At 37.0% G+C, this 27,285-nt stretch overlaps 1 protein-coding gene across 1 annotated transcript in view; it reads left to right on the top strand.

Annotated features, from left to right (window-relative positions):
* RFX3 (regulatory factor X3) overlaps window positions 1-27,285 on the top strand; it is a 139,847-nt gene that overhangs the window by 75,061 nt on the left and 37,501 nt on the right. Inside the window, exons 2-4 of the mRNA XM_086480490.1 lie at window positions 1,367-1,491; window positions 11,284-11,381; window positions 23,901-24,159. Of these exons, the coding sequence (XP_086336616.1) occupies window positions 1,375-1,491; window positions 11,284-11,381; window positions 23,901-24,159 (474 nt within the window). The 5' untranslated portion in view covers window positions 1,367-1,374. The remainder of the gene's footprint in view (window positions 1-1,366; window positions 1,492-11,283; window positions 11,382-23,900; window positions 24,160-27,285) is intronic.

Consider the following 27,285-nt stretch of genomic DNA (forward strand, 5'->3'; position numbering starts at 1 on the left):
AACACTGAATTTTCTGAGAGGCTCTGAAGTTTTTTAGTACAGTAGTGAATTCCTTCTCCTATATATTGGTGTGCTCCTGAATAGACACATTTTTTATTATGGTTTTGTCTCAAAAAATATTGTAGGGTTTTTCTGGGGGAGTTTATTATTTGTTGGGGAGTGGGGGAATTAAAGTCTGTTTTCTTCCCTGTCAGCCACCTGGGTCAGTTGAGTTAAACTGAAAAATCACCTGGATAGGTCATTCTAAGTATTTGTAAATTTTTTCATATAGATCTCTTTTATTATGCGTTATAATGCTACTCATTTTTAGTGACATTGGTCCTCAGGTTGCCAAAGTATTCTGTAGCTAATATAGATTAACAGATATTAAGGGCAGTAAAATTTTTAGATCACAGAACATGTAGTTTACAGCCTAGTAATTTGTATTTGTTTACTGTAGTTCTTCACAGAAGCAGAGAGTCTTCTGTTTTGAAGGTACCAGGTGAAGAAGAACCTGCCTTGTCTGGTTATTATTTTCACCAGTTAATCATCCACTGCTTAAAAGAAATTAGCAAAGAAAAGTGTAATTCCTAATTTTGAATAAATTTTGGTTTGTCACCCAGTCAATTGTATTGTAATTTCTGCTGTGAAAATTGAGGAATCCTGTAGTTGACAGTCTGTGTTTCCCATGAAGGCACAAGTCATCCTTGGTTGTCTTTCTGATGAGTTTTCTTTGTAAGGCATTTTTTTCCTTGATTCTTAAAGCATTTCTGTATTCTAGCAAAATTTCCATTGTTCCCTTTAAATAGCAGGGCCACGATCTCAGGCATTTTCTGCCGTGTGTTTCTGTGTGGTGTTAGTGTCAAAAAGTTGCTACACTGGTTACTTTAATGCTTTCTACTGAAGAAGGTTATTTGAGTTGCTTTTTCACTGTGACTCATTAAATGCTTTTCAGAGTTTACTTTCCAGATTACAGCCCTTCATTCAGTGGCCCGCTAGAAGTTTGGCTTTGACTTTAAATGTATAGCATTTTTCGTGTAATTGACTAAGCCAGAGAAAAAACAGTTTTGAATGATGAATGGTTATTTACAAGCTGAGAGAAGATTTTCTGCTGATTTTTCTGAGTTATTCCTGAAGTGACAAAACTCAGAGAAGTGGTACATGTTTTTGCACATGTAAATAAAAGATATTTTGAATATAGGTAAGATAAAAATCCATTTATACTAACTCATATGCTAGTAGGGGGAAGAATGTTTCGGCTCATACCAAGATTGGTATTACCTAGTTTTAAGATCTGTAGAAGCGGCAAATTAGTGTGGTAATGTAAGTGACAAAATAAAAAAATTAATGCACTAACCTTTTAATTTTACATCTTAATTTTATTCAGAGATCACGATGCAGACATCAGAGACTGGGTCGGATACAGGTTCAACTGTGACTTTACAGACATCTGTGGCTGGCCAGGCAGCAGTGCCCACACAGGTAGTACAGCAAGTACCAGTTCAGCAACAGGTAGGTGGCTGTTAGTTTTGGGAAGATTAAAAAAAAACCAATTCATGAAGGATGGTTTTTCACAATGTAGTGAAGAACTTGATTTTGTACAAGGCTGCTAAATTAATTCTTTTACTCTGCTTTTATCAATTTTATTTAGCTGGAATTTAAATAGCTAGAGAAGTACAAGCTGTTTTCAGGATCTGACAAGCACCTGACAAGCATCTGACAAGCACCAGTAGTACACATACATGATTCTAACTGTAGATTGTTATGGAATTCATGTAATAGTGCATAGAAATTTACTTTAATTTATGTAGGTAAATATTTACATTTTTACTTTTAAATAATGAATATGTTTCTGGTATTATTTGCTATATCATTTCTCCTTTAATTTGGACATCCAAGGAAGTGCAATACAAATATAAAAATGAAAAGCACTGTCCTTTGCATCTCTAGGTTTGAAATTCCTACAGATCTTTGTACAATGTCATGAAAGTGTTTGTGGTATAACAATAGGTAATTCATGATGTACATTTGCCAGGGAAGTAAGAAGACTTCTGTAGCAGCCGGCTCAGTGCACACCTCTGTTTCACGAGACAGTCACTTACCTATGCAGCACCCACAAGCTTTGGAAGGAGTTGTGGCAGAAGAAAATGGGGAGGAAAAAAGGAAGAGTATGGAGGTAGAAAACAGGGACTGAATGTGAAAGCCATGACAGCTGTCCAAGACTTTTCCAGAATACACAGAAATTCCATGTCCATGTGATGGGTACTCTGGGTGGCATCTGACATTGTTTTTCTGTCTTCAGAAAAACTGACTTCACAGTTTCAGAGTCAACAATACAAGAACTAGACGTAGATTATTAAACAGTGTAATTTGTTTCTGTGCCAGTGGAGGACTTTTCTCTAAATGAGATTCTTCAGCATTTGTTAAGTTTAGTTCTAAAATGCCAGGTGGTGCATTTTTATGTATGTGTCCCACAGTCTCATACATTTCACTGACATTTTTTTGCTGGTGTGCAGACTGAATTTGTAATGCCTCATAGTTCCATTACTATAGTTTCTACTTATATCTTCCTGTATCTTTCAGGATGCAAGCTTGTTTTTAAAAGATTCAGAAAAGCATTGAATTTGGACTTACAAAATTTTATTTAAATGCATGTCTTTGTGTTTTTGCTCAGAATTCACCACTAGTGAATCAAGAGTTGCTTGAAATACTTTCTTCTGAGTTCAGACTGTTAAATAGCTCACTCTCTCTTTACTTGAACGTTGATTAGGACAGAGGCTTTTGAATACTATGTTAGGTTTTAATTGAAGCTTCCATGACACTTGAACATAGCTAACCTTTGTAGGAGATTTTGTCTGGTTAATTCTTTTGTCAGGTTTGTGAAGTGCAAGACTTTTTTTCTTTATGAAATATTATCTGGATAATTTGTCTGATTTTTATGTTCTTTCATGATGACATATGTTTATTAGGTGTACTTTATCTGATTTGTTCTTTGTTATTCTGGTATTTCAGCTTTTCAGATAAAAGGTGACAATTTGGTAGTGCTACACAGTTGCTTGTTTTAAGCAAATAGGTTTTACATATGGTAGTCTAATATTACATACTGAATTTTATCCCTGTGAAATACTGATCACTCTGAAGGACGGAAGATTGGTAACCAGTTAAGGGCATGTAAAGTACTTTATAGTATTGTAGTTCTACTCATTGGATTGATTGAACTATATGATTAGGATCTTCTATGCATTTCTGTTCTACTTTTGTCACAAGCAAATGAAGAATGTGCAGGGCGTTGTTTTTTATAAACTCAGCTTTTGCCAAGTTTCTACCTTTCTGAAAACATCTGGGATCGAACTGGCTTCTTATTTTCCCATTTAAATAGTGTATTAATCTTTGTCACTGACTGTGTGCATCTTTTCTACAGTTACTCTAGTTGCCCTTTATTAATGTAAAACTCATGTCAAAAGACAGCAGCCCAGGAGCAGATTGGGTTTTTTTTCTTGCTTGATTATACCTTAATGAGAAGAGGAAACTGAATTTTTTTGTTACACTACCTACGTGTGTAAAACTGTCCTCAATCAACCTTACATACATCTCCTTCACTACTGCTGCTTCTGAGTATTCCCTTTCATTGAATACACCATCATTATTTTGGATTGTTTTTCCTTGTGGATATATTAGATTTTTTTTTTTCCAAATGACTCTTATCAGTGACTGTAGGAATCAGCATAATGTTTCCCAAAGAAAGGATAAGGGATTAACCCTGCCAAGAAATTTTGCAGGAATTGAAGATGCAACCAGGATGTTGGGAAATCCAGTGCAGACAGTATTGCAGTGATTAAAACATGGTATGTATGGGAGATTTCTGTAAAGAGAGAGGATAGATTACAGAAGTGGATGTGTGGAGAAGAGAAAAGGAAGAGTGAGGATGTGAATCACAGCATGGCAGGGGTTGGAAGGGACCTCTGGAGATCATCTAGTCCAACCCCCCTGCTAAAGCAGGCTTGCCTAGAACGGGTGGCACGGGACTGCATCCGGGCGGGTTTTGAATGTCTCCAGGGATGGAATGTGGTATGTCAGCAGGAAATGTCATGAAGAATGTAGGTGGGATAGGTAATTTCAGTTGTAGGGTTAAAAAGAAAAGGAATATGAAACACCGAAACAATCACTGTGTTGAGGAAATAGTAGGTGTGATCTGCCCTGAGGAATTATCTGCGTATAGGTCGCATTTGCCTGAAGTTAATACTGCCTTGGTGTATATTTGATAGGAATGGGCCAATTTGCCTAAAGAAAATCAGGAGAAAAAGGGCTAATTTCATGAAGTCATTCTTTTCATAGCAGAGGAGGGCTTACTATTTCTGGAGGTTCAAAGTTACCAATGTTGAAAGTTGGAGGGAAGATTTTAGGTGCATAGTATATAAGATATGCTTTTGGTTTTTCCTGTGATTTATAGGAGACATACTTAATAATGTCAGTTGTATTGAAAAATATGTGTGAATATTCGCGTTTGGATTGTATTCTCTTGTGTATGTACTAAACCAATAGGGTGCTTGAATTTTGTTAAATTCAAAGGTGCTGTAACATGAGTGTCTCTGTGTATGCAACAATTTGGTGTAAGCTGAAACTTCTGTATTATCATGTTTACAGTAATTCATTAGTACTTTCTAGTGAACAATGCCATTTAAAATGAATTTATTTTAAATTAATATTAAAACAGTGTATAGTATTTCAGTTTTCCTAGTAATGTCTTTGTTTCCCATATTTCCATTCTTGTATATACAGCATACTTACGTGACACCGCATGCATGCATTGATTTGGGATTGTTTTCATGGCATTGGTGTTTTATTTATGGTCCCAAAATGTATGGTATCTTTTTCAAAATGAAGTGCTTTTGCCGTGAAGAAGAGCAAGCTGAATAAATGTGTGTATTAACAGCCTTTTTCTTACAGCTGTGTTTGTACTGAAGCATCCTGTCTTTGAAGCAAACAGCGAAAGAGCAACTTTTGGTGTTTTCTGCTTAACAAATCCCTAATTTGCATATAGCTGGTATAAATATGGAGCTCACAAAAAAAAAAAAAAAAAAGTCTGCTGTGATGCTCCAAAAATAGGATAAAAAGGTACCATTAATGAAAACCTGGGCTTCCCCTTTGGTAAAAGTGTTGCTGGTGGGAGCTGGTTTCATGCAGCACAGCAGCTGTCACTGTTGAGATGGGATAGAGGGGAATGGTAAGGGGACAAACATGTCCACATGTAAGCAAAAAGCAACAACAAAAGGACTGACAAGGTGGGAGGGTAATTAAATTACATTTTAATAGTCTGAGGAATTTTCTTAGTCTTCTGTTTCCTCAGATACAGGGATTTTTAACTAATGTATTATTGGTTTTTGAACAGGCACTCTATAGCACATTGCAGTAAGCTTCTGATTATTCCAAATTAACCTCACTTTGTGGTTTATGTCATGCCATTTAGAAGGATTGGAGAAATAAAACTAAAAATAGTCATATAATCTATTTTATAAAAGTATGTCTATGCACCAGAAGTAGAGCAAAGCATTTCTTCATGATCATAGATGATGACCATTGCATTCACGAAGCATTGTATCATTAAATGGAGATGCAGACTTCTGCTAATCAAAATTGCTCTTGATGCAAAATCCTGTTTACCGTATGAAAAACATAATCAGAAACTGACATTAACCATTATATAAATAAGAATGTGCTTAGAATATTACAGCATGTGCTATTTATATGTTGCTTGCCAAAAGTAATCCAGGCTAATGAAGGTACAAAAATTATTTTTGTCTCTGAGAGCAGAAAATGATGCACATGCAAGTTGTTTACATAGGCACTGTGGATAATTGTATGTTCTTTTTAAAATGGAGTTTAAAAATCCTTATATATTTTGCTGTGTTGTTTTACTCTTTGCTTAGTAGTACTTTGAACATAAGCACTTTTTATTGGAAAACAAAACTCTCTCTTAAATTTTGTTTTTATACTTCAGTATTTTTCTGCATTTCAATATGCTTTTACGCACTTCATTTTTGTTGACAAACTCATAGATACAGTATAACTTAGTCCCTCATTTGTTCCTCTGAGGTAGTATAATTAAGAATATAATTTATTTTCCTTTTTTTTCACCTTCAACTAGTAATTATAATTGCATGTTGTGTGAGCCAACACAGGCAGGACACAGGAGCATCTACAGAACCACAGATGAAAGACAAAGAGTAAATTTATTCTTGTTACCTCGTCATCTGGGGGATCTCTGCAGCAGCACCCAGGCAGAGGCATGTAAGCTGGGACACTGGCACTGCGGAGCTCGATCCTGCTAGCTAGCAAAAGCCTCACCAACCTGCTGCTTTTTGCCTGTTTTATCAGGGATTTAGCAGGCATATTTTTCCACTGTGCTTTGATCTTTCCTACAGCTGGGCAGGAATCTCAAGCGTGCTTGATAAGTTGCCTCCGAGTCCATCGCAGGCCTATGTTATCTGATCACAGATGTTCTACTTGTCAAACACACAGAACTAAATGACAGTTAATGTGATATCTGTGTTTTTCGACACCCCAGCTGCAAGTCACTTGAGCGTGTTTACAATCCTCCTCACCTATCTTCCGTTATTCTCTGACACATGTATATTAAAGTAAGTTTTCATTTGCTTCCTTGTTCTCCTGGAACATTTCAGCTGCTTACATCTAATCCAGTTATTTATTTCAGACTAGAATCACTGAAGCAAGAGGAATGAAAGATCTCCTGTCTCACCCTACTTAACTCATTATTTCCTATAGTAGTCAGTTAATTTTCTGTTTTCCAGGCAGACAATAACAACAATTACCATGACTAACTCACCAGTTCACCCCAGAACATACAATTTTTGAAGCTGCATACTGTCACTTTTTCATAAATATTTCATTGTGCTTTCTGTTTTCAGCCTGAATCATTTAATTCTTGGAGCAGGCCATTTAGGTTGAGATCTCTGTTAGTATTCTCTCTGTGATATCCAGTTTCTGCTCTGCCCCCAAAACTAAAGAACATAGCTTATACAATTCCTTTAACATCTTAATAAAAAGTGCAAGGAAAATGATAAATAAAAGAGATGAGAAGAAAGAATTTTTTTTTTTACAATTTGCAAAAAAATTATTAATTTTTTGGTGGTGTTTTATTTACTCATAACCAACTTTCTGTCAAACAATTTTGTGCTTGTAGAGAGTAGGTATATGCATTTCATTCCTTCCTTCCATTGAAGATTAAAAAGAAAATCCAGAGGCAATAGATTTAATTCTCATGAAAAAGTTTTTCCCAAAATGAAGTAAAACAGGAAATAAAATTAGTATTGGAGATACCATGTAACAAAGATTTTCAGCATGGCAGAATTTTCATATACAAGGCCATCCTAAAGGCTGCTTGGTTATTTTATTTGTCATTGCTTGACAGGAAAAATATTTACCTCTAACTTTCCCTATGTTAAGGTTGTTATGTTGCAATACAGTGTAGTGACTAAAGCTACCTTGGGCATGATAGTCAATTTAACCGTAGGAGTACTGAGTTTCAGAGAAGCTGAAGCAAAGTAACTTTTCTTATAAACTGTCTTTTTTTATTACTGTATGGGAAAAGCATTAACCTAATTCAGTGGCACTTTTGTGTTGAACTTCATTGTTAAAATTTACAGGGAAAACATTTTGATCTACAAAAGTATATAAGATGTTTTAATAGCACTGTAGTGTATCCATTCTTAAATGTTGATTTAAAAAATAAGTTACTTTATTTGCATACAGTCATGGCATTTCTAGTAGTACTGTGTATTAGCCTAATAAAGAATTTATATAAAAATTGGTGAAAATTTGAAATTAATTAGTGAAAATTTTAATGTTAACATTTTTTGATTTTTTTTTATGGTAAATTAATTTCTTGTTTGTCTTGGTTTGAAAGACAGGTGTCTGCGGAGGAAGGCAGGAGCCTCCCTTGAAATGGAAAATGCAACCCCCTTCCCTCCAAATTATTATCATTTTGAAATTAACGGGCGTTCAGGCAAAGATATGGGGAATAGGAATAACAATTCTTTACTAATATATATATGTATATATGTGTATATATATATGTATATAACACAAGGCAGGGGAAAAAAACAAACAACCCACTGGTTTACACTGACAGAGTCAGGAATACAACCTGACACCCTGTTAGGGTGGCAGTAGCAGTCCGATAAGATGCTGGCTGCACTCCTCCTTAAGCGATGGGTGTAGTTCTGTGGAAGCAGCGATCAGGTAAAAGAGTCTGGTCTTCCTCCGAAGATCCAGTGGTAGGTAGGTAGCTCTTGTCCTCTGCAACTCCAGTGCGGGGGGGGGGGGGGGGGGGAGGGGGGAACTCCTCTGGGAATCCAGTGGAAGAAGGCTGCTAGGGTGTTCGAAATCTCAGTTTTTGTTTGGCATGGACTGCTTGGCTCTTTCCCCCCGGGCGGAGCATCTCACAATGGGATGGGGAGTCGTGAGGCAGTTCCTTGATGGGCCATTAACAGGAGATAGCCCAGGAGCGAGTTACCGATGGGTCAGGCGATAAGGCATTGTTGTGCCCATTGACAGGAGATAGTCCAGAGGGGGGAGGCAGGGAGCACCGCCTCACCTGGTCTCAACAGCTCCTGAAGATGGTAATAGAATACTTTTTTTCTTTTGGCACATTTTACACTGTAACCCAGGACATTGTTGTCATTGTTCCAAATCAGAAAATAAACATGTTTTGAATTTTTTAGTTTCCTGTCCCATAGACACTGAGTTTTCATACACTCTGTACTGCTTTGTCCCTGCAGTATCCCCTCAGTTCTATGGTAAAGGTATTGCACTGTGCTGAACCTGTTTTTGAAATGGTAGCAGCTTGTATCCGAGATTAATGGGAGAATATTATACCTTGTCTAGAATGGGAATGTGACCTGCATTTACTAATAGGAAGTTTTTAAGTTTTTTTTTGTGGGTGCGTACTGTAGGGTTCTATTTTATCAGTATGCAGGGAGAAAATCACATTTCCTTTATTGATAGAAAAGTAGTGTGGGTTTTTTTAGTAAGAAGTAAGCCATATCCAGTGTGTGTGCGAACAGGGAACGAAATGTGTTTTGGGAGAGGTTGGACAAGAACATGGAATTCATACTGACTACAGAATAATTTCCAGTGTTCTCCCAGCTGTACTAGTGGGACAGAAAATGGAGCATATGCATTACATGGCAGGTGACAAATTGCTGGTTTTAAGGACAAAGCCTGCTTTCAAGATATTTTCTCAGTATATAGGTTAAGTAGATTAGTTTGGTGCTCTGTAATAGACCAATCGACAATGACTCCTCTTCTCCTGTAAAAGTCATAGAACTTGAGTCACCCAAGAAGAAATACTTTTAGAGGCAGACTTAAGAACTATCATAATATGTTGCATATATGTTTCACAGTAAAGGACATGCACATTTTAGCCAATCATTGCATGAGTAGATGGTTTTGTCACAGATTGGCAAATTTGAATATTGAGAGGTACTAAGCTTACAGGCTTACTGTTCTTATAGTGGATATGGATCAAGCCCATGCCGTGAAATTATGATTTGAATTAATTTAAGTTATGAATTCAAAGGTGATGGCAGTAGAAGTAGTTTAATTATTTGAAAAGATGTTGGTACAATACAGCTCTTTGGGTTTTAATTCAAAAAATTGTTCTAAAGCCTGGTAACATGCATGTTTTGTATCAGTGTTTTCTGTTGACTTTCAGAACTGAATCTTTCTGTTGAATAAATAAATATTCTTAGGAGAGGAAATGTGCACATCTGTACCTTACCTTAATAGTTAGAAACATCTTTAATGTATCTTTTTTGAAAGTGAGGGTTTATATTTCAGGTATATTTGTCAATTTATGTGATGATTCATGTGGGAAATCATAAAACTTTGGATTTTAATAGATACTTTAAACATCATGTGTCTCATTGCTGTTAATGGACAGAGACATCAGATTTTCTATCTTGCTAGTATGGGTGCGTTCAGAACATTGGGTATGTTGGTTTTTTCAGAATTCAGGTTTTAATGTTAAGCTAAGGGGAGGTTTCCATGAAAATCTAGATGTTCGTTCCACAGTCTGAGTCAGTACTATAAAAGACTAGGAAAAATGTCCTTATTTACAGAACTTCTTAAAATACAGTGGAGTTGAAGGTGTTAAACCAGGGTATTCTCAAAGACTACTGGGAGATGATCCATCAAATGCATAAAACCCAGATTCGTCTGGGATTACGGTGTTTGAAGTCCTTAGGACCAACTGGATCAGACTGAAGTTGCCTTATAACAAAATACCTAAGAAAAATGGCAGTCACCTAAAAGTAGTTTATGTTAAATCTATTTACTAAATATGTGCATTTTCACTTTCTTGATTCAGTTTCTAGGGTAAAATTGTGCCAGTCTGTGAAGTCTTTAAGTCCTTTTGCACCTTTTAGATTCTGGACTGCTCTTGAACCAAAAATAGCTTCTCTGAATGATGGCAGATGTAAAATACAGAATTCTTAATATTCTTAATATTTTACTGGGGCAGAAGACAGAAAAATAAGGCTGGAGAGGAAATTTGCACAACCTGAGCTTCCCTACATAGTATATTAATCAAAGGAATTTATTTGTGAATATGTGTTCTTTTACAAAACAGTCACGTCGTCTCAGCAATATGTGTGAAGATAATCCATGCCTTACTACCTTTTGTTACTTAGCTCATTGATGAAAAACCAGGGTTTTTTTGGAATTTGTTATAACTCTTGATATCCTGGGAAATGGGTTACTCAGATTTGGGGTTTGAGCCATAATTGTACATCAGATCAAAACATTACTAGAAATAAAATCTTGTATTGCAGTAGCTTAACTCCAGTTAAACAGGACCTTAATGTGAACCTTTATTTCTAAACTTACCACAACACATTTGAGCTGCGCTGTTCAGGATTGAAATGGAACAAGAAAAGACATATATGTCACCAAATGATACTTTCTTCCATAGAAAATGTAGTTCTTCAGCTTGATGCAAAGTATAGTCATACTTCATTTCATCCCTGTTATGCTTTCTTGTTAGTTCTGTCTTTGGCACTGAGGTATGTATGCTCCATGAGCGTGCATCTTCAATGTTAAGGCTCCATTTACCAGACTTACAGCACAAATCCTGTGTAAGAACAATAACTTTCTTTGCTATTGCTATGACATACCTTTAGTAATTATAAGAACAGAAATAGCCCATATTGTTTAGAAGCCATTAGATGCACTGAAGCATTGGTCCTTCTTTACAATATCCCAAATTTCTGGTATTCTTGTTTTCAGGTACAGCAAGTGCAGACTGTGCAACAGGTACAGCATGTCTACCCAGCCCAGGTTCAGTATGTGGAGGGAGGTGACACAGTCTACACTAATGGAACTATGTAAGTTGGCAAATGATCGGAATTTGAATGTTTATTAAAAGTGAAGTTAAATGTATGTTTTCAGTTAGATTCTACCATCTAGTGTATTTTAAGTTGGACAGAAGAATTATTCAATCAGAGCTCTTTTATTGTCAAAATAGTTTTTGGATTGAAAGCTCAATTCACTGTTTTTATTAAGGCAGAGGTTTTGTGTAAATAGAATTCTTGTGATTGTTTTAGTTGAACCTACATGAAATTACATATACAGCATAGTGTTGTTTGAAAAAGTACCTTTCCGTTTATCGGTAAGTTCTGGCCATAGGACGTACTACGTAACTTCTGTCCTCAGGACAGAAGGCAGGGCTTCTGTCTTCCCGGCTGCAATCCTAGTGGCAAATGCACAGAAAGGTGCAGCAGCTGTAGTTATTATTTAAAGAAAATAGTAGGATCATAGAATAGAATCATTAGGTTGGAAAATATCTTGAAAATCACCAAGTCCAACCTTGACCTAATACTCCCATGCCCACTAAACTGTGTCCTGAAGTGCCACATCTACATGTTTTTTAAACGCCTCCAGGGATGGTGGCTCCACCACTTCCCTGTGCAGCCTGTTCCAATGTTTGACCACTCTTTCAGAAAAGAAATTTTTCCTGATGTCCAATCTAAACCTCCCCTGGTACAATTTGAGGCCATTTCCTCTTGTCCTGTCATGACTTGGGAGAAGAGACTGACCCCCACCTCACTACAACCTCCTTTCAGGTGATTGTAGAGAATGATAAGGTCTCCCCACAGCCTCCTTTTCTCCAGACTAAACAACCCCGGTTCCCTCAGCCGCTCCTCATCAGACCTGTTCTCCAGACCCCTCACCAGCTTTGTTGCCCTTCTCTGGACATACTCCAGCAGCTCAATGTCTTTCTTGTAGTGAGGGCCCCAAAACTGCACACAGTATTCGAGGTGCGGCCTCACCAGTGCCCAGTACAGGGGCACGATCACCTCCCTGCTCCTGCTGGCCACACTATTGCCGATACAGGCCAGGATGCTGCTGGCCTTCTTGGCCACCTGGGCACACTGCCGGCTCATGTTCAGCCGCCTGTTGACCAGCACCCCCAGGTCCTTTTCTGCTGGGCAGCTTTCCAGCCACTCCTCCCCAGGCCTGTAGCGCTGCCTGGGGTTGTTGTGACCCAAGTGCAGGACTCGGCACTTGGCCTTGTTAAACCTCATACAATTGACCTTGGCCCATCGATCCAGCCTGTTCAGATCCCTCAGCAGAGCCTTCCTACCCTCCTGCCCAATCTAGTGTCTTCTGCAGACTTTCTGAGGGTGCACTTGATCCCCTCATCCAGATCATTGATAAAGATGTTAAACAAGACCGGCCCCAATACTGAGCCCTGGGGAACACCACCTATGACTGGCCACCAGCTGGATTGAACTCCATTCACCACCACTCTCTGTGCTCGGCCGTCCAGCCAGTTTTTTACCCAGCGAACAGTGCACCCGTCTAGGCCATGAGCCACCAGCTTCTCTAGGAGAATGCTGTGGGAGACTGTGGTCAAAAGCTTTACTAAAGTCCAGGTAGATGACATCCACAGCCTTCCCCTCATTGACTAGATGGGCCACCTGGTCATAGAAGGAGATCAGCTTGGTCAAGCAGGACCTGCGCTTCATGAACTCATGCTTCCTGGGCCTGATCCCCTGGTTGTCCTGCACATGCCATGTGAGCACAGCTCAAGATGAACTGCTCCATAATCTTCCCTGGTACCGACGTCAGGCTGACGGGCCTGTAGTTCCCCGGATCCTCCTTCCAGCCCTTCTTGTAGATGGGTGTCACATTGGCAAGCCTCCAGTTGTCTGGGACCTCCCCTGTTGACCAGGACGGCTGATAAATGATGGAGAGTGGTTTGGCCAGCTCCTCCGCCAGCCCCCTCAGTACTCTCGGGTGGATCCCGTCTGGCCCCATAGACTTGTGAGTGTCCAGGTAGCGTGGCAGGTCATTAACTGCTTCCTCCTGGATTGTGGGGGGTTTATTCTGTTCTCTGTCCCGGTCTTCCAGCTCAGGAGGCTGATTACCTTGAGGATAACTGGTCTGACTATTAAAGGCTGAGGCAAAGAAGGCACTGGGTACCTCAGCCTGTTCCCTGTTCTTAGTGGCAATGTTCCCCCCTGCATCCAATAAAGGATGGAGATTCTCCTTGGCTCTCTTTTTGTTGTTAATGTATTTGTAAAAACATTTTCTGTTATCTCCTACGATAGTGGCCAGATTGAGTTCTAGCTGGGCTTTTGCCTTTCTAATTTTCTCTCTGTATGACCTAATGAGATCCCTGTACTCTTCTTGAGTTGCCTGCCCCTTCTTCCAAAAGTGGTAAAACTCTCTAGCAAAAGCTCCCTGTTTAATAAAATAAATATTTCTTTTTCCAAAGAAATGAGGAGAGGCAGAGGAAGGAGAGTAACATTGTCTACGTTTGCTGCTTCTTTAGCCTCTTTTCTGTACATTATTGTGCATTTCCTGCTTCCCTGAACATCCTTTTCCATCATCAAGTTCCTTTCTCCAATCCACAATCTTAGAAACATAGCATAATCTAGGTTGATGGAACTTCTGGAGGTTACCTAGTCTAATCCCTGACTTGGAGCAGCGCCAGCTTTGAAGTTGGCTCAGACATCAAAGTAGGGTCATGTTGCTTGAGAAGGAGCTTCTTTACATCTTTTTTTCATTTACGTACCTTTTGCCATTTTTGCTGTGTTACTGGCTTTAGGAAGAAATACAACTTAGAAAATTTCTTTATTGTCTGCAGGTATGTATTGATGGTAATACAAAAGTGTTTCAAAAGAGCAATATTATTTGAATTAGATACTTCTGGTGTTTAACACTGGCAGCATTTTTTTATGATTTCTATTAGCATATTTTGCTGAATTCATTTTTAACATACTGTCTTGTGTGTTTTCTTCTCACTTGCAAATCTTAAATATGCATTAGACTTTGCTATTGTACCGTGTTTGGCTGGGATAGAGTTCACTTTCTTCATTCTGCCTGGTATGGGGCTGTGTTTTGGATTTGTGCTGCAAACACTGTTGATAACACAGAGATGCTTTAGTTCTTGCTGAGCAGTTCTTACACAGTGTTAAGGCCTTTTCTGCTTCTTACACTGCCCCACCAGCAAGTAGGCTTCGGGTGCACAAGAAGTTGGGAGGGGACACAGCTGGGACAACTGACCCCAACTGGCCACAGGGATTTTCCATACCATATGACATCATGCTTAGCATATAAAGCTGGGGGAAGAAGAAGGAAGGGGGGGAACATTTGGAGTGATGGCATTTGTCTTCCTGAGTAACTGTTACATGTGATGGAGTCCTGCTTTCCTGGAGATGGCTGAACCCCTGCCTGCCAATGGGAAGTGGTGAATGAATTCCTTGTTTGGCTTTGCTTACATGCTCGGCTTTTGCTTTACCTGTTAAACTGTCTTTATCTCAATGCACGAGTTTTCTCACTTTTACTCTTCTGATTCTTCCCCCCCATCCCACGGGGAAGAGCAAGCAAGGGGCTGTAAAGGGCTTACTTGCCAGCTAGGGTTAAATCACTACAGTCCTTTTTGGCACCCAGGGACTATGATCCCTGGCTGTGGTGTAAAGCATATTTTTTCCACATCTGGTCCTCTTCAGACAGACCCAAGTGCTATGGCATGAGCTATCTCCCATGGGGCTGATGTGCTAGGCCATCAAACCCCCACAGTCCAGTAAACCCAATTCTCCCTTTCTTCCAGCTGGCCAGAGGCAGGGCCCTTTTATTCCTGGTCAGAGTATTCATTACTCGATCGTTGTAACTGCAAAAGCCAAACCCGGTCTTTAACACATACAGCAAAATAGCGAGCATGGAAAATATTAGGTCTGTGTTTTCACGCCTGGGTCAATCAATTCCAGGTGCACTGGACACCCCTCCAAGTGAAAGCAGACTGTGGCCTGTGGTCTACTGCCAAGGAGATCAAGAAGGATGTGTTAGGGATATCAATTGTAGCATACCACTTGGCTGCCTTTGACTCCAGGTCATACTGGAGCTGTAGCATGTCCCATACAGCAGCACTCAGCAGCAGCATGACTTCATAGAGACCATGATAGTCCACTGTTAGCCTCCAAAAGAGGTCATTCTTAAATAGGCTATTATTCACATTTCTCTTTTCACTTATCGCTTATAAGTTCTTATGTGAACTGTTGGCACGTGCACTTTTGGCAGTTTATGACATGTACTACGTGACTGCTTACAGTCCCTGGAGAAAACAGAACCCATTGTTACTGACTGCTTGGTACTAGCCTTCAGATGTCCGTGATTTTATTGTGTTTCTGTATCTGAATCCCTTTGTCAGTTTCTGCAAAATCAGTCAATGGAATATAAAAGACTTCCTTAACAGAGTAAGAAAGGTTTTCTTAGCAGGTGAGCCTAATCCAGATTGTCTTTCCCTCCTATAGAAGAATTTCCCCATGTTGTTGTGAACATGGGCACGTACGTAAACATATTAATTGTGAACAACGTTGTGAACAGTTGATTTGTTCAATACTTTTACGAACATTAACTTTTCTAAAGATTATGGTTTCATTCATGGAGAACGGGTCCATTCTGTGTTTCTACTCAGAATTTTTTAAAGACTATATACTGTGAAACACATTTTCCTGTATACTTTTATTCTCCAGATTAAGAGCGGAAAAATGTGACTTAAATTTATTGAATATATGTATTACATGTTATAATACCATTTATTTGATAGATTAGTTAGAATGGGGCTCTAAGTTGCTGACAGCTAGCTTCCTACAGAGATTAAAGAATTGTTTTTCTATTTGCTGTTTTTATTGTTACCTGAGTTCTGCGGTTTAAATAGAATTGTATTTGTTTCTGTTCTTCTTGTTTTGCCACTAGATTAGCTTGTTCAGAGCTGTATCAATGTGGGAGTGACATTTCAGAATTTTTGGAAGTGAACAAAAAGCTTACCATATCCCTAAACAAAGCTGGCATAGACTGTGTCGAGTTCTGCTGTGACAGAAAACACATAAGCCAGCCTCTCTTGTGCTAAAATATTTAGGCAAGTGTTCAGATTGCAGTTCGTGTTTTTCTGTTCTTCATACTGAAATCTGTGAAAGATGAGCTTGGTGGATCGTGACAGATTCACAGAAGTATGTTACAGCCACTTTGTCCAGTTACTTCCACTCCAGAAATTGTGTTTCACTTTCAGAAAATAGCATTACATTTGTAAATTACGCAGTTGACTAGAGTGATCACTGGTTTGTCTTTTGGGTTGTCTTCAAAATAAAGCACTTGCAAACTAACATTGATTTAAGTCCATATGTGGTAGCAACACAGGATGCAGTTAGAATATATATGAGGAAAGAGTTACCTGGTTCTTTTGATTCTAAAGGTAAGTTTATCAGGTTTCACAGACTTTGTCAAGTGTAGCTGTTGTATTCTTATAACACAATTCTGCCCGCTCATTTTGTATTGTCATTTTTCTACACTTAAAAGCTGTTTGGTTCTATTATAATTGAAGACATAATGGTAATACAAGGGGTGTAACCTACAACTTGTCACATACATTGTATAATATGAGAATATTTGAATTATGTTAGCTACGTTTGTGTCTGGTTAATAACAGTTTTGCTTGTCAAGCATGTCACTCTATCCTGAAACAAAAATGCATTGTTGTGGTGATGACAGGTACAGGCCTACCTGGCAGTTTAGAATAGATAAAGAATATTATGGCTGCACCTATATTAAGAAACCAAGTGAGTCCCCTATACTAGACATGAACTTTCTTCTTGCATAAATTGTAAGGTATTAATCAATTGTAGCCATTTACCTGGTAATTCTGGAGTGGCAAAGAAGGTTTTAATTGCTGAGGTTGTCCAAGAATTGCTATTGCTGTTGCACCCAAACTGCCTTCTTCATGAATTTGTTGTACTGCACGCATTCCTGTATGTCCTGCTCTAGGCTAACCTGCTTTAGCGGGGAAGTTGGACTAGATGATCTCCAGAGGTCCCTTCCAACTCCTGCCATTCTGTGATTCTGTAATTTGTGTGGTTTATGTATGCAAAACCAATAATTTACTGTTACTGTAATTGAAATCTTAACTGTCAAATCAAAGAATTATTATCAATATAGTTGAAGTTATTATCTTTCTAGTACTTCCTAGCATCCATCCCTTTTTCTCTGGAATTATGCTTACCCTTTTACTACCCCTCTGCATGCCAAGGTCAATGGCTTACATCTGAGAAAGGGTTACAGCAGGTTAGAACCATCACAGGTGTTATGCCTGGAGAAGTATGATGGGTGGTGGGGGACTCTCTACTCACACTGGGTCCACTTGCAGCTCTTTTTAATATGTTTTCTAGCACAGTCTACACCTTATTCATTCCTCATTGGTTTCCATTTCCACATTACATCTCAGTTTACTATATATGGTGTGTTTTACATTTGCTGGATATTTCTTGAATACTGTCATCCCATGCTTATGATCCTCTTTGCTACATTTTTAATCTAGGGTCATGGATTTTTTATTCTACACAGAATAGCTATTTGATATTACCGTCTATTAGTTAGAGCAATGCATCAGCATTTGAGTGATAGGTTTATACCATGCAATCATAGAAATCAAAGCTAGAATGGAACGAGATTAAGTAACATTTATCTGTTTGTTGGACAGTTACTGTTAACAGAACAAAGCTCTAGGCTAGCATGGACAAGCCTAGACAAAGGAAGCCTGACAAGCCCAAGTCTTCAGTTCTTGCAGATTTAGTACAAACCCTAAGACAGAGGCAATGCCATATTTCTTGAACTATAGGTCTGTAGTACTGCACCAGAATTTTTAGAGGTCTGTAACTGAGGTTTCCTTATCTGTCTAACTTGCAGATCCTGAGAATATAATTTATAAGATTTCTGCTCTTTTTTCATTTACTTTGTTCCCTGGATGACAGGGTTTTCTTGGAATTGTGCACTATGTGTGCTTTTATTGCTTTATTTCCATGTGGAAAAAGATCTTGAAGTGTTGAGTGTTGAAGATCTCAGTTCGTTTTTATTGGAAATGCATGCCTGTCAGTAACATATTTACTTTAATTTTTGGAAGTGACAAATAAGAATTTCTTTATATGGGATAATGCAACTCTATTTTAGGTAAATTTTGTAAAGGTTTTTGTGGCTGATATATTTTCAGTTGTCTGCATAGAGAAAATGTGTATGCTTAAAGCAGGTCCACTATATTACAGAGGAAATTGCTTACTTCGAATATTTGTTCTGTGGTTATAGATGCATTAATTGCCCTTTCATAGTGTAGGTTTTGAGCTCTGGTTTTAGAAGTTTGTTTGATAAAGGGGAATTGGTGAAAAGAAATTACTTACTATCTTATCAGTTCTTCCATCTCTGTATTTAGATCAATTGAGGAGACTTTTGTGGAAGAAGGTTATTGCTTCGTAGGGATTTGATCTGTTATTAAAAAGCCCTGGAGTAGAGTAGGTTTCTTTGTGGGGAGGCAGGAGGTTGTATGAGACAAGGTGAGACAGATGATTTAGCCCTCTCTATTATCATTCGACTACTGTATCATGTTCTGTTTTGTCAGTGTTAGGGTATATGGCACTTCCCTTTCTTCCTGTTGCTTATGATACACCACCTCCAGAGGTTACAGCAGTGTAACTGTGATAAGGTCTTCCCTCAGTGTTAGGCAAAGGGTTCTGTTCTCTCTAGTTTCTAAGAAGCTCACTATCAGCTTTAGGACCACAAGATTATATGAAAATCTTAAAGAAGTTTGAAATATTGTTCTGGCATGAAAGACTTTCTTGAGTTTTATGCGTGGAGGTTTACTACCATATTGCAATACCATAGCATTAGCTACTCTGCATATAAATAATAGTGTATCTTGAAATATTTATTTTCATCTGGTGTTTATCATGTTTATATCCCAGGAAATAATACCTTAGTTAATTAAGTACCATAAAAGGCTAAGTTCCGTTACAGAGATGATAGTGAAAAAATACTTATACACCTGCCTGCTAAACTGTGAAGGTAATCCGTACCAAAACCCGCAACAGTAATTCTGAGGTTATTACTTGATGAGTAAGGTAATAATGATGTTACTTGTTTGTTGGAATTAGAATTAGAGAAAAATAAAAAAATTGTCACTGAATGGTTTTCTTCTTTGGATTAAGATGCTGTTCTTGTGCAACCACTGTGAAGGGATACTGGTATTTCAAGTTGCGGTGTAAAAGGTATACATCTTCAAGTGAAAAAACAGATTCATGTGCATTTTACCCAAGACTCGAATTTTCCAAGTCAGTGCCTACAGCTAGTGATAAGAATTCAGTAGTTGATTACTGATTTTGCAAGACACAGAAGTTACTGGAATATAATTTAAAGTTAAAGCCTAATTTAAAACAAACACAAACTGCATTTCAGTTAACTTGTCTGGACTTCTAACATGATTTTAGAATTTTTATTTAAAGTCACTCTGCATTTCTCAGTTCCTGGAAAAAGAACTGTCTGTTTGGCTTTTTTTTTTAATGCTAAAACACAGAGTGATGGAGAAATCTTTCAACAAGGCAGATGTTTCTAAGACATGAATAAAACCAGCATAAGTCTGTAGCCGATGTTTTCTAGGCAAATATAAATACGGGAAAGGTAAGTTTGTCCTGTCAGCTACTTACTCAAAGAAAATTTGGGGCCATGATCAACCCATGTAATTTGCCTATGTAATCCTAGTAATCCTGCCTATGATGAGATGACAGGAACACTGATTTATAGTAGTCAATACGTCAGATTCTTGACATTTATGTGGAACTCAATCAGGTACAGCTGGGAATAAATGATTTCACATGAGTGTATGTGCATACTGAAAACTAAGGGAGGACAACGAGGTTTACTCTTTCTGTGCCATTGTTTTTATTTGTCTCATTTCATCAAAGTGTCAGTGTCTTTGAAGGCAGAAAAGTGTCTAAAAGTTAAGCTCTGTAACAGTATATCAGTGTCTGTAATACAGCACAAGACATTGCACTTAATTTTTGTGGTAACGATGGGGCTTACCAAACTTAGAAATCAGTTTTTTATTTTCTGTTTCCATGTGCCAAAAAATATAATCTTGTTAACAACTTTATACCACAACTCCAGGTGTTTTATTTCTAGCATTCTATTTTACAAATTGTTATAGAATGCACATAAGCATTATGACATAAAAGGTGATGCCTTGAACTATTGTACCTTGCAATCCCAGTCCAACTCATGCTGGTCTCATTAATTTCCAGTGTGGGATCTCAACGTTGGACACGTGTTCTGGATTTGCTTAATCTGAATTGAATTCGCACAGTGTCTGACTTGGTGTGACTTGCTGTCAGAGTAAACATCATCTGGCTTGCACAGCCTTCTGGAAACTAGGATTTTGCAGCCTAACTACTTAGACTTCAAACTTATTAGTAACTCTGATGAACTTTCTAATGTTGCGTTCCAGTAAACAGTGAATTTCCAGTGGTTCAATAGGAGGAACTGTTAGATTCTGTTGCCTGCCTTGTATCTCATGCCACAGTATATTGCCAAGCTGTTCTCATAAAGAGCCAGAGGACTTAAGTTACACTAAGGTTAGTCCCCAAGTCTTTATATGCAGCTGTTGAAGAGAAGAGCTAGGAGTGCTTTTAAAACCTTTGCTGTGGGAAAGAACTGACTATATGATATATGTCGTATTATTTGAGAAAGTATTGCGTGTTTGTGCTACAAGTGCTATGGAGAAGTAGACAATCACTTCCTTGTTTCAAGTTATCTCTTGTGTGTTTAAAGGTTTTATCTCGCTTTTCATACCCCATTGATCTCCGTTGTTAAAGGTTTGCATAATCATCTCAAATAATCAGGTGTTCTAGAAGAACCTGCTGGTTGTTGGAACAAAGGGTAGAGTGTGTTTATCTTGGAGTGTGACCCATTGGTGTACCCCAGTAATTGCTCTTGATCCGTTGATACAGAGCACTGTTATATTCAGATGTAGGTGTTCTGATACGATCAGTCCTTATTTAGAAACTATACATGATATACAGATCTAAACAAGGTAAAAGCAAACAATCATTTCCTTTTCTCTCTCTATTCCACACCAAGCCTGTGACTTAATTTTCTTGCGAAATTTTCCATAGGGTTTGCATTGCTTTAAAGAATTGCCTCTTTAATGTCACTTCTGCAAGTGAGATTTGCTCTCCTCGCATCTTTTGGACAATCTTTTTCCTGTAGCCATGTCTATTTTTACTGTCAACAATGGCCTTGTCCTTTTGTTCCTTTCCTTACTAATACCTGATACTGATACCAAGTTTTTCTTTCCTTCTTTTGGGACAAATTACAGTGTTCAGTCCCTTGACGATCATTAGCATGAACTATTTTCTCTGAGCTTCCGTCACTTCATTTTCCTAAATTATCCTATGCAGCAGAGGATAATTCTTCACATTCAGTAAATTGTGTGATTCTGAGACAGATGCAACAGCAGCTTCGCTAGTGGTTATCTTGCTTATCACAAGATAAACAAAATCACAGTGATATCATAAGGTATCACAATGATCCCTTGGCTTGATAAAACAGATTAATTGGGACCTTCACTGTACCTAAACACATACATAGGTTATTACAATGCAAAGATCAACGAATTTTAACTCTCCAAAAGAAATGTTACTAGATTAACTGTCTGCTTGAGCATTAGTCCCTAAAAGAATTGTTTTGCTTTGTTTTCAGTAGACTGCAAGGCATTTTTAAGAATAATTTCAAGTTACTTGCAGCTGATCTTGAGGCTTTTGAAACACTCAGAATAAAAAGGAAAATATTTAAGTAGGTTAAAGAGGGGCAAATAATGTAGTATGAGGTTTATGAAACATTTAGGATTCTAAAACTAAATTTTGTAGTTTCTAAAAGTCTCTGAAGAAGGGAGAAACCGTTGTGGTCATAGTTAATACAACAAAAGTTCTGACTTTGCTGATAAGGTGGCATATGTTCTTCAGTTATTTAAAAGTAACAATTTTCTGAAGCTAAAGAAGGAATCATTATCTCTGAGTCCATTGTTTACTAATTAATTAATCTTGTGTAGGTTTTCATAATTAAAAAACTGTAACAACAAAAGTAAATTGTCATGAACTTTTATATATATTCCTGGATAGATGTATTAATCACCGGCTTAGTGCCTAAAACGTGGATGCTGCTTCTTCCTCTTGCTGTATTTTTGGACAAAAATGTCTGAATTTTTTGTTGAAATCCCTTAGTTGCATGGTATTGCATGATTTTGTGTTTTGTCTGATTATACCAAACAAATCAGAGACTTATGCAGAGATTGGACACCTCTCTGTTTTCTCTAAATCATAGTACATATAAAATGTATTTACTTGGGCTAAGTACATCTCAACATATGCAACTCAAAGTTAATGGAGAACTTTGAATTTCAAAATGGTGTTGCCTGTTGATTACAAGCAATATTACAGATTTTTATGCTTAAATAAGAAAATTAATGGTTAGGTACACTGACTGGTTTTTACCTTTCAACCTTTCTATTATCAGGCTTGCCAAGATACAAAGCTTAGCAGTCATGAAACAGGATAAAATTTCCGAATAGACTTTTCCAAAATGAGGAATCTGGCCTTTAAAATAATGAATGCTATTTACTTAGCAATTTTGAAATACGTTGATTTGAAGATTAAGTTTTGTACCTGGTAACAAATGCACATTCAAAAAACTATAAATAGGTTATAACCTATGAAGAATACTAGATCATTTCAAGTGAATAAGAATGTGAAACGTATGATAGAAGGTTTCAGTAGCTGAATAGGATGTTAGGATAAACTGGTTAATGAGACATGAATGTTTCATAGTTGACAGTGATTTTAAAAAAATGTTACTGTTGCATACCTTAAACTTCTGTCATCTTTGTGACCTTTTTACAAATTATAGTTCTGTTTTTGTTTTTTATTTCTTAAATGCAGTTTTTTAGCATAATATGAACTCATGCCCAGTTTTGTAAAAATAACTGGATTTCCCTAAATACCAGTGAACTCAGAATTTTAAGCATCAGTCAAGAGCTTTAATGAATTTAAAAACAATTGATAACATAGGATTCTTGAACATTGGACTCTCTTGGCTGACATTTGTATGAATTGTTTGTAATTTTGCAACGTGCACGGTATGCAAAATATGTAACATCTGACTAAAATTCAAAATTTTATTGTCAGATTGAAAAAAAGTTAAAATAGCTGGAGCTTTATAAACTGATTTGCAGTATATTAATAATTAGATGAACTATCTGTGTCATCAGTTTTTGTCATACTTCTCAGGTAAGACTGACAAATTTTTCTGTGATTTTTGGTGGATACTTGGTTTAACGTTGTCACTGAATTAGTTATTTAGTGCTTTGACTTGATTAAATGTTGTTCTCTGAAGATGCCGGGATTGTTTGTCAGTCTTATTTAATTTGGTTGTAGCCATTGTGCATATATTTCTGTAATTATAACATTTCCCTCAACTAAATGAGCAATAAAAATAATTTATTTTCCTTTTGTTTTCTTTTCTTGAAGCCGATCGACAACTTATCCTTACACAGAAACCCAGATGTACAGCCAAAACACTGGGGGAAATTATTTTGATACTCAAGGAAGTTCTGCACAGGTGACAACAGTCGTCTCGTCTCATAGCATGGTGGGCACTGGAGGGATTCAGATGGGTGTCACAGGAGGACAACTCATTAGCAGCTCAGGAGGGACCTATCTGATTGGCAATTCAATGGAAAATTCTGGTCATTCAGTGACTCATACAACGCGGGCCTCCCCAGCGACAGTAAGTATTTCAGGCTGATGCAAAATCGTTGAGACTAGTTTCTTAGTCAATCAGATGTTCTTGCAAACTGACACAGTTTTTGTGACAGAATGTTTGGCAATACTATGTTGTGAGAATAAGTACTACGTAGTGCTTTTTGTAAAATAAGTAATAAATTTATGTGTAAGTAAGATACAGGAGTATGAATACTGTGAAAACTTGACATTAAGGCAGACCTTTCCCTTGACAGCTTGCAAATACTCACATTTCATAGGTTAAATTTTTGCATTTGGGTAGTATAATTGAATGCTTTGGGAGCGCTCACGTAATAATTTGTCTGAGCTGAGTATCTGTCAGATTGGAAACTAAATCAGCTTCCTTTAACATTTTGTATTTTTTCTGAAACATAAAAAGGCAGTGTTGTTGGGCGTAGCTATGTTAGATGTAAATGTTAAATAATTCTGTTTAAGTGCGTTTGTTTGGTTTGCTTGCTGGGTATTAGTGTAGGTTTGGTAGGTTATTTCAAAATATTTCCAATTGCTCAGGATACTGAGATACTACCTTTTAACACTTTGTTCATGCTTATCTATGGTACGTCTCTGAAAGTCTGTTCCAGGTTAAAAGCACATTGTAAAAGTGTCTTCCAGTGCTGCGGGAAGATGCATTCTGTTAAAATGTGATAGATAATATTGTGGACACAACCATAAAGACAGAACTTTCCCTTAAGAGCTTACTCAGTCACCCTTTATTTCAATTAGGAAAATGGGTTTATACCTCCTCTACCTTTTCTGCGTAACCCGAATTAATACTTTTACCTAATTCTTCTAGGTATTCTGGTCTAGATGGAGAGATTTGGGAGTAATGGGGAAGAAAATTGTGAAACATAGAATAGGAAGAGGTGAAAAATACAGTAAAGGAGATAAAGCATCATTAGTAATACAGATTTCATCAGTACTCAAAAGGGCTATGAAATTAGGGGACTTAATTTTTAGGAACCAATGTAATGAGTAAAAATCTGATATTCTTCTGTTTGGAATTATGGTGAACGTTTATTATAGCATTGGATAATTTAGATGATCTGATAATATCTTTTCATTTTGATTCTTAAGGTGGTTGGTATGGATAAATACAAAATTTTTGTACAACGTAAAAAATTATTATTTCATCCAAAACCTGTGTAATATTATTTTCTGAGAATAAAAATTGTAAAGAGTCATAATTCATTAGTAGTATAAATATCAGTAACATAGTGGGAGCTTTCAGCTAGCAACAGAGAATTTTTTGAGTTACAAAACAAAAACGGGTGTATGTTAACATTTGCCTGTATTTTACATGATTTTAATAGAAAAACAAAGTTTCTGAAAAAAGCATCATTCCTCTTTCAGGTTAATTTAGTTAAAATAAAGTCTTTAACTTGACTGTTTTCCTTTGAAGTACTCTCTCACTTATTTGGAAGATACTTCACAAAATTTTTCACCTGACTTTATGATTGCCATGCACAGGCAAAACAAATAGTTTTCTGTAGGCATAAGTAAGGAATAGGTCTTCTAGATGGAATGAAATTTGGAAAGTGATGTTTCTCTAAATACTTCAATTGTAACAATATTCCTGTGTGGTCTTAGTTGTTTTAAATTGTTCTACAGTTTAATAGAAATATTGCCTCTTTTAGAGATCATGCTAGTTTACTCCATAATCAAATAAGAACAAATGCATTTTTGTTTTGCATATTATGCTGTAATTATAAACTGACCACAGAATTTAGTCAATGGAAATGCTTAACTGAACGTGCAATCAAGTGAGGCTTAAATGCATCCAGTAAATACAAATGAGGAGTAGCAGACTTACTTGGAACTTGGATATCCTAGACTTATTTCAATGATATCAAAACTTCATGTTATATTTTGCAATTTAAAAACTTTCTATTTTTTTGCCAAAATTAGAAGTAAAACTTGCCAAAATTTAACAAAATCTAAGGTTTATACCTTCAGCAACATCTTCCTCTAGCTTCATGTGTCGATAAAACAGCCTGTTGTTTCAATTAACTTCTATACTGCTGTATCAACTTGCCTTTTAGAAAAAAATGCTTCTAATTAGATAAGTTATTAAACTGCATTTTCAACACAAAAATATTTTCCTCTGTTTTTTAAGGTGTTATTCATTTTACATAGTATAATTCTGTAACTATGAGACATTAGAATATATTAGAAGTACATTTCTTGCTAAGGAAGTGTGACACAACATGATTTTAGATTTTATAATTTCAGGCTTTTGATGTGTATGGTTCAGCTTAAATTTCAAGAGTCAATTGAAACACAAAAGGTTCAGCTTAAACTGTAATTTTAAAGCACCAAGTCTGTTTTAATTTTACTAGAGGGCATAATTAAACTATGCAAAATAGAGAAATGTGGTATTTTATTTGAATTGCACCTTAGACAGATAGATCTTGTTTCACTTTTGATCCTCATTTGATCTTTACTAACATTTTTCATTCTTGCATAGAGAATTTATTGGAGTCATCAAATTAATGTCCATCTTTCCAGGCTAGTTTGTTAGTATAATACTCAGAAAATATTTCCGAATTTTTAATTAGTTTGGAGAATTTCATAAGGAGACAAAGGATATATATATGACTAAGAGTATACTTACTAACACATGTGGTCATCACAAGCTCCCTTTACTTTTGCCATAAAGGTTCGAGTTCTGTTTACTCTTCTCAACTGATAACTTAATCTGTCCTGTTGTTATCACCCTTACTGACCAAATAATTACCTTCTGTAACAAGCAAATTAATTGTGTTGTTGGTGTTATCTGTTTCTGATACATCTAGCTTAAGTTAAAAGAAACAAACAGAACAGTTTCAGGTTAGAAGTCAAATGTATAAAATAAGTCAATTAACTATTATTAAAACTTAAAAATCTAATTTACTTTTCGCCAGGTGTGCTATTTGGTTGTACAGAATTCAATAAAAGAGAATCAGAGAATTTTTACCTTATCTTCGCTTTATTTTGTGTTTTAATGTAATTCTAAGTTCTGCTTCAGGTTTGATAAAGAGCTAGTATTTTGCTTGTAACGGTTCCTTCATTTTAATTTCTGTCAAAAATTCATAAAAGAAAGCTGTCCTGCTTAAGCTATAGCAGGCAATAGCTG

The sequence above is a fragment of the Leptosomus discolor genome, chromosome Z, assembly GCF_034619465.1.
Source record: "Leptosomus discolor isolate bLepDis1 chromosome Z, bLepDis1.hap2, whole genome shotgun sequence".
Taxonomy (NCBI): Eukaryota; Metazoa; Chordata; class Aves; order Leptosomiformes; family Leptosomidae; genus Leptosomus; species Leptosomus discolor.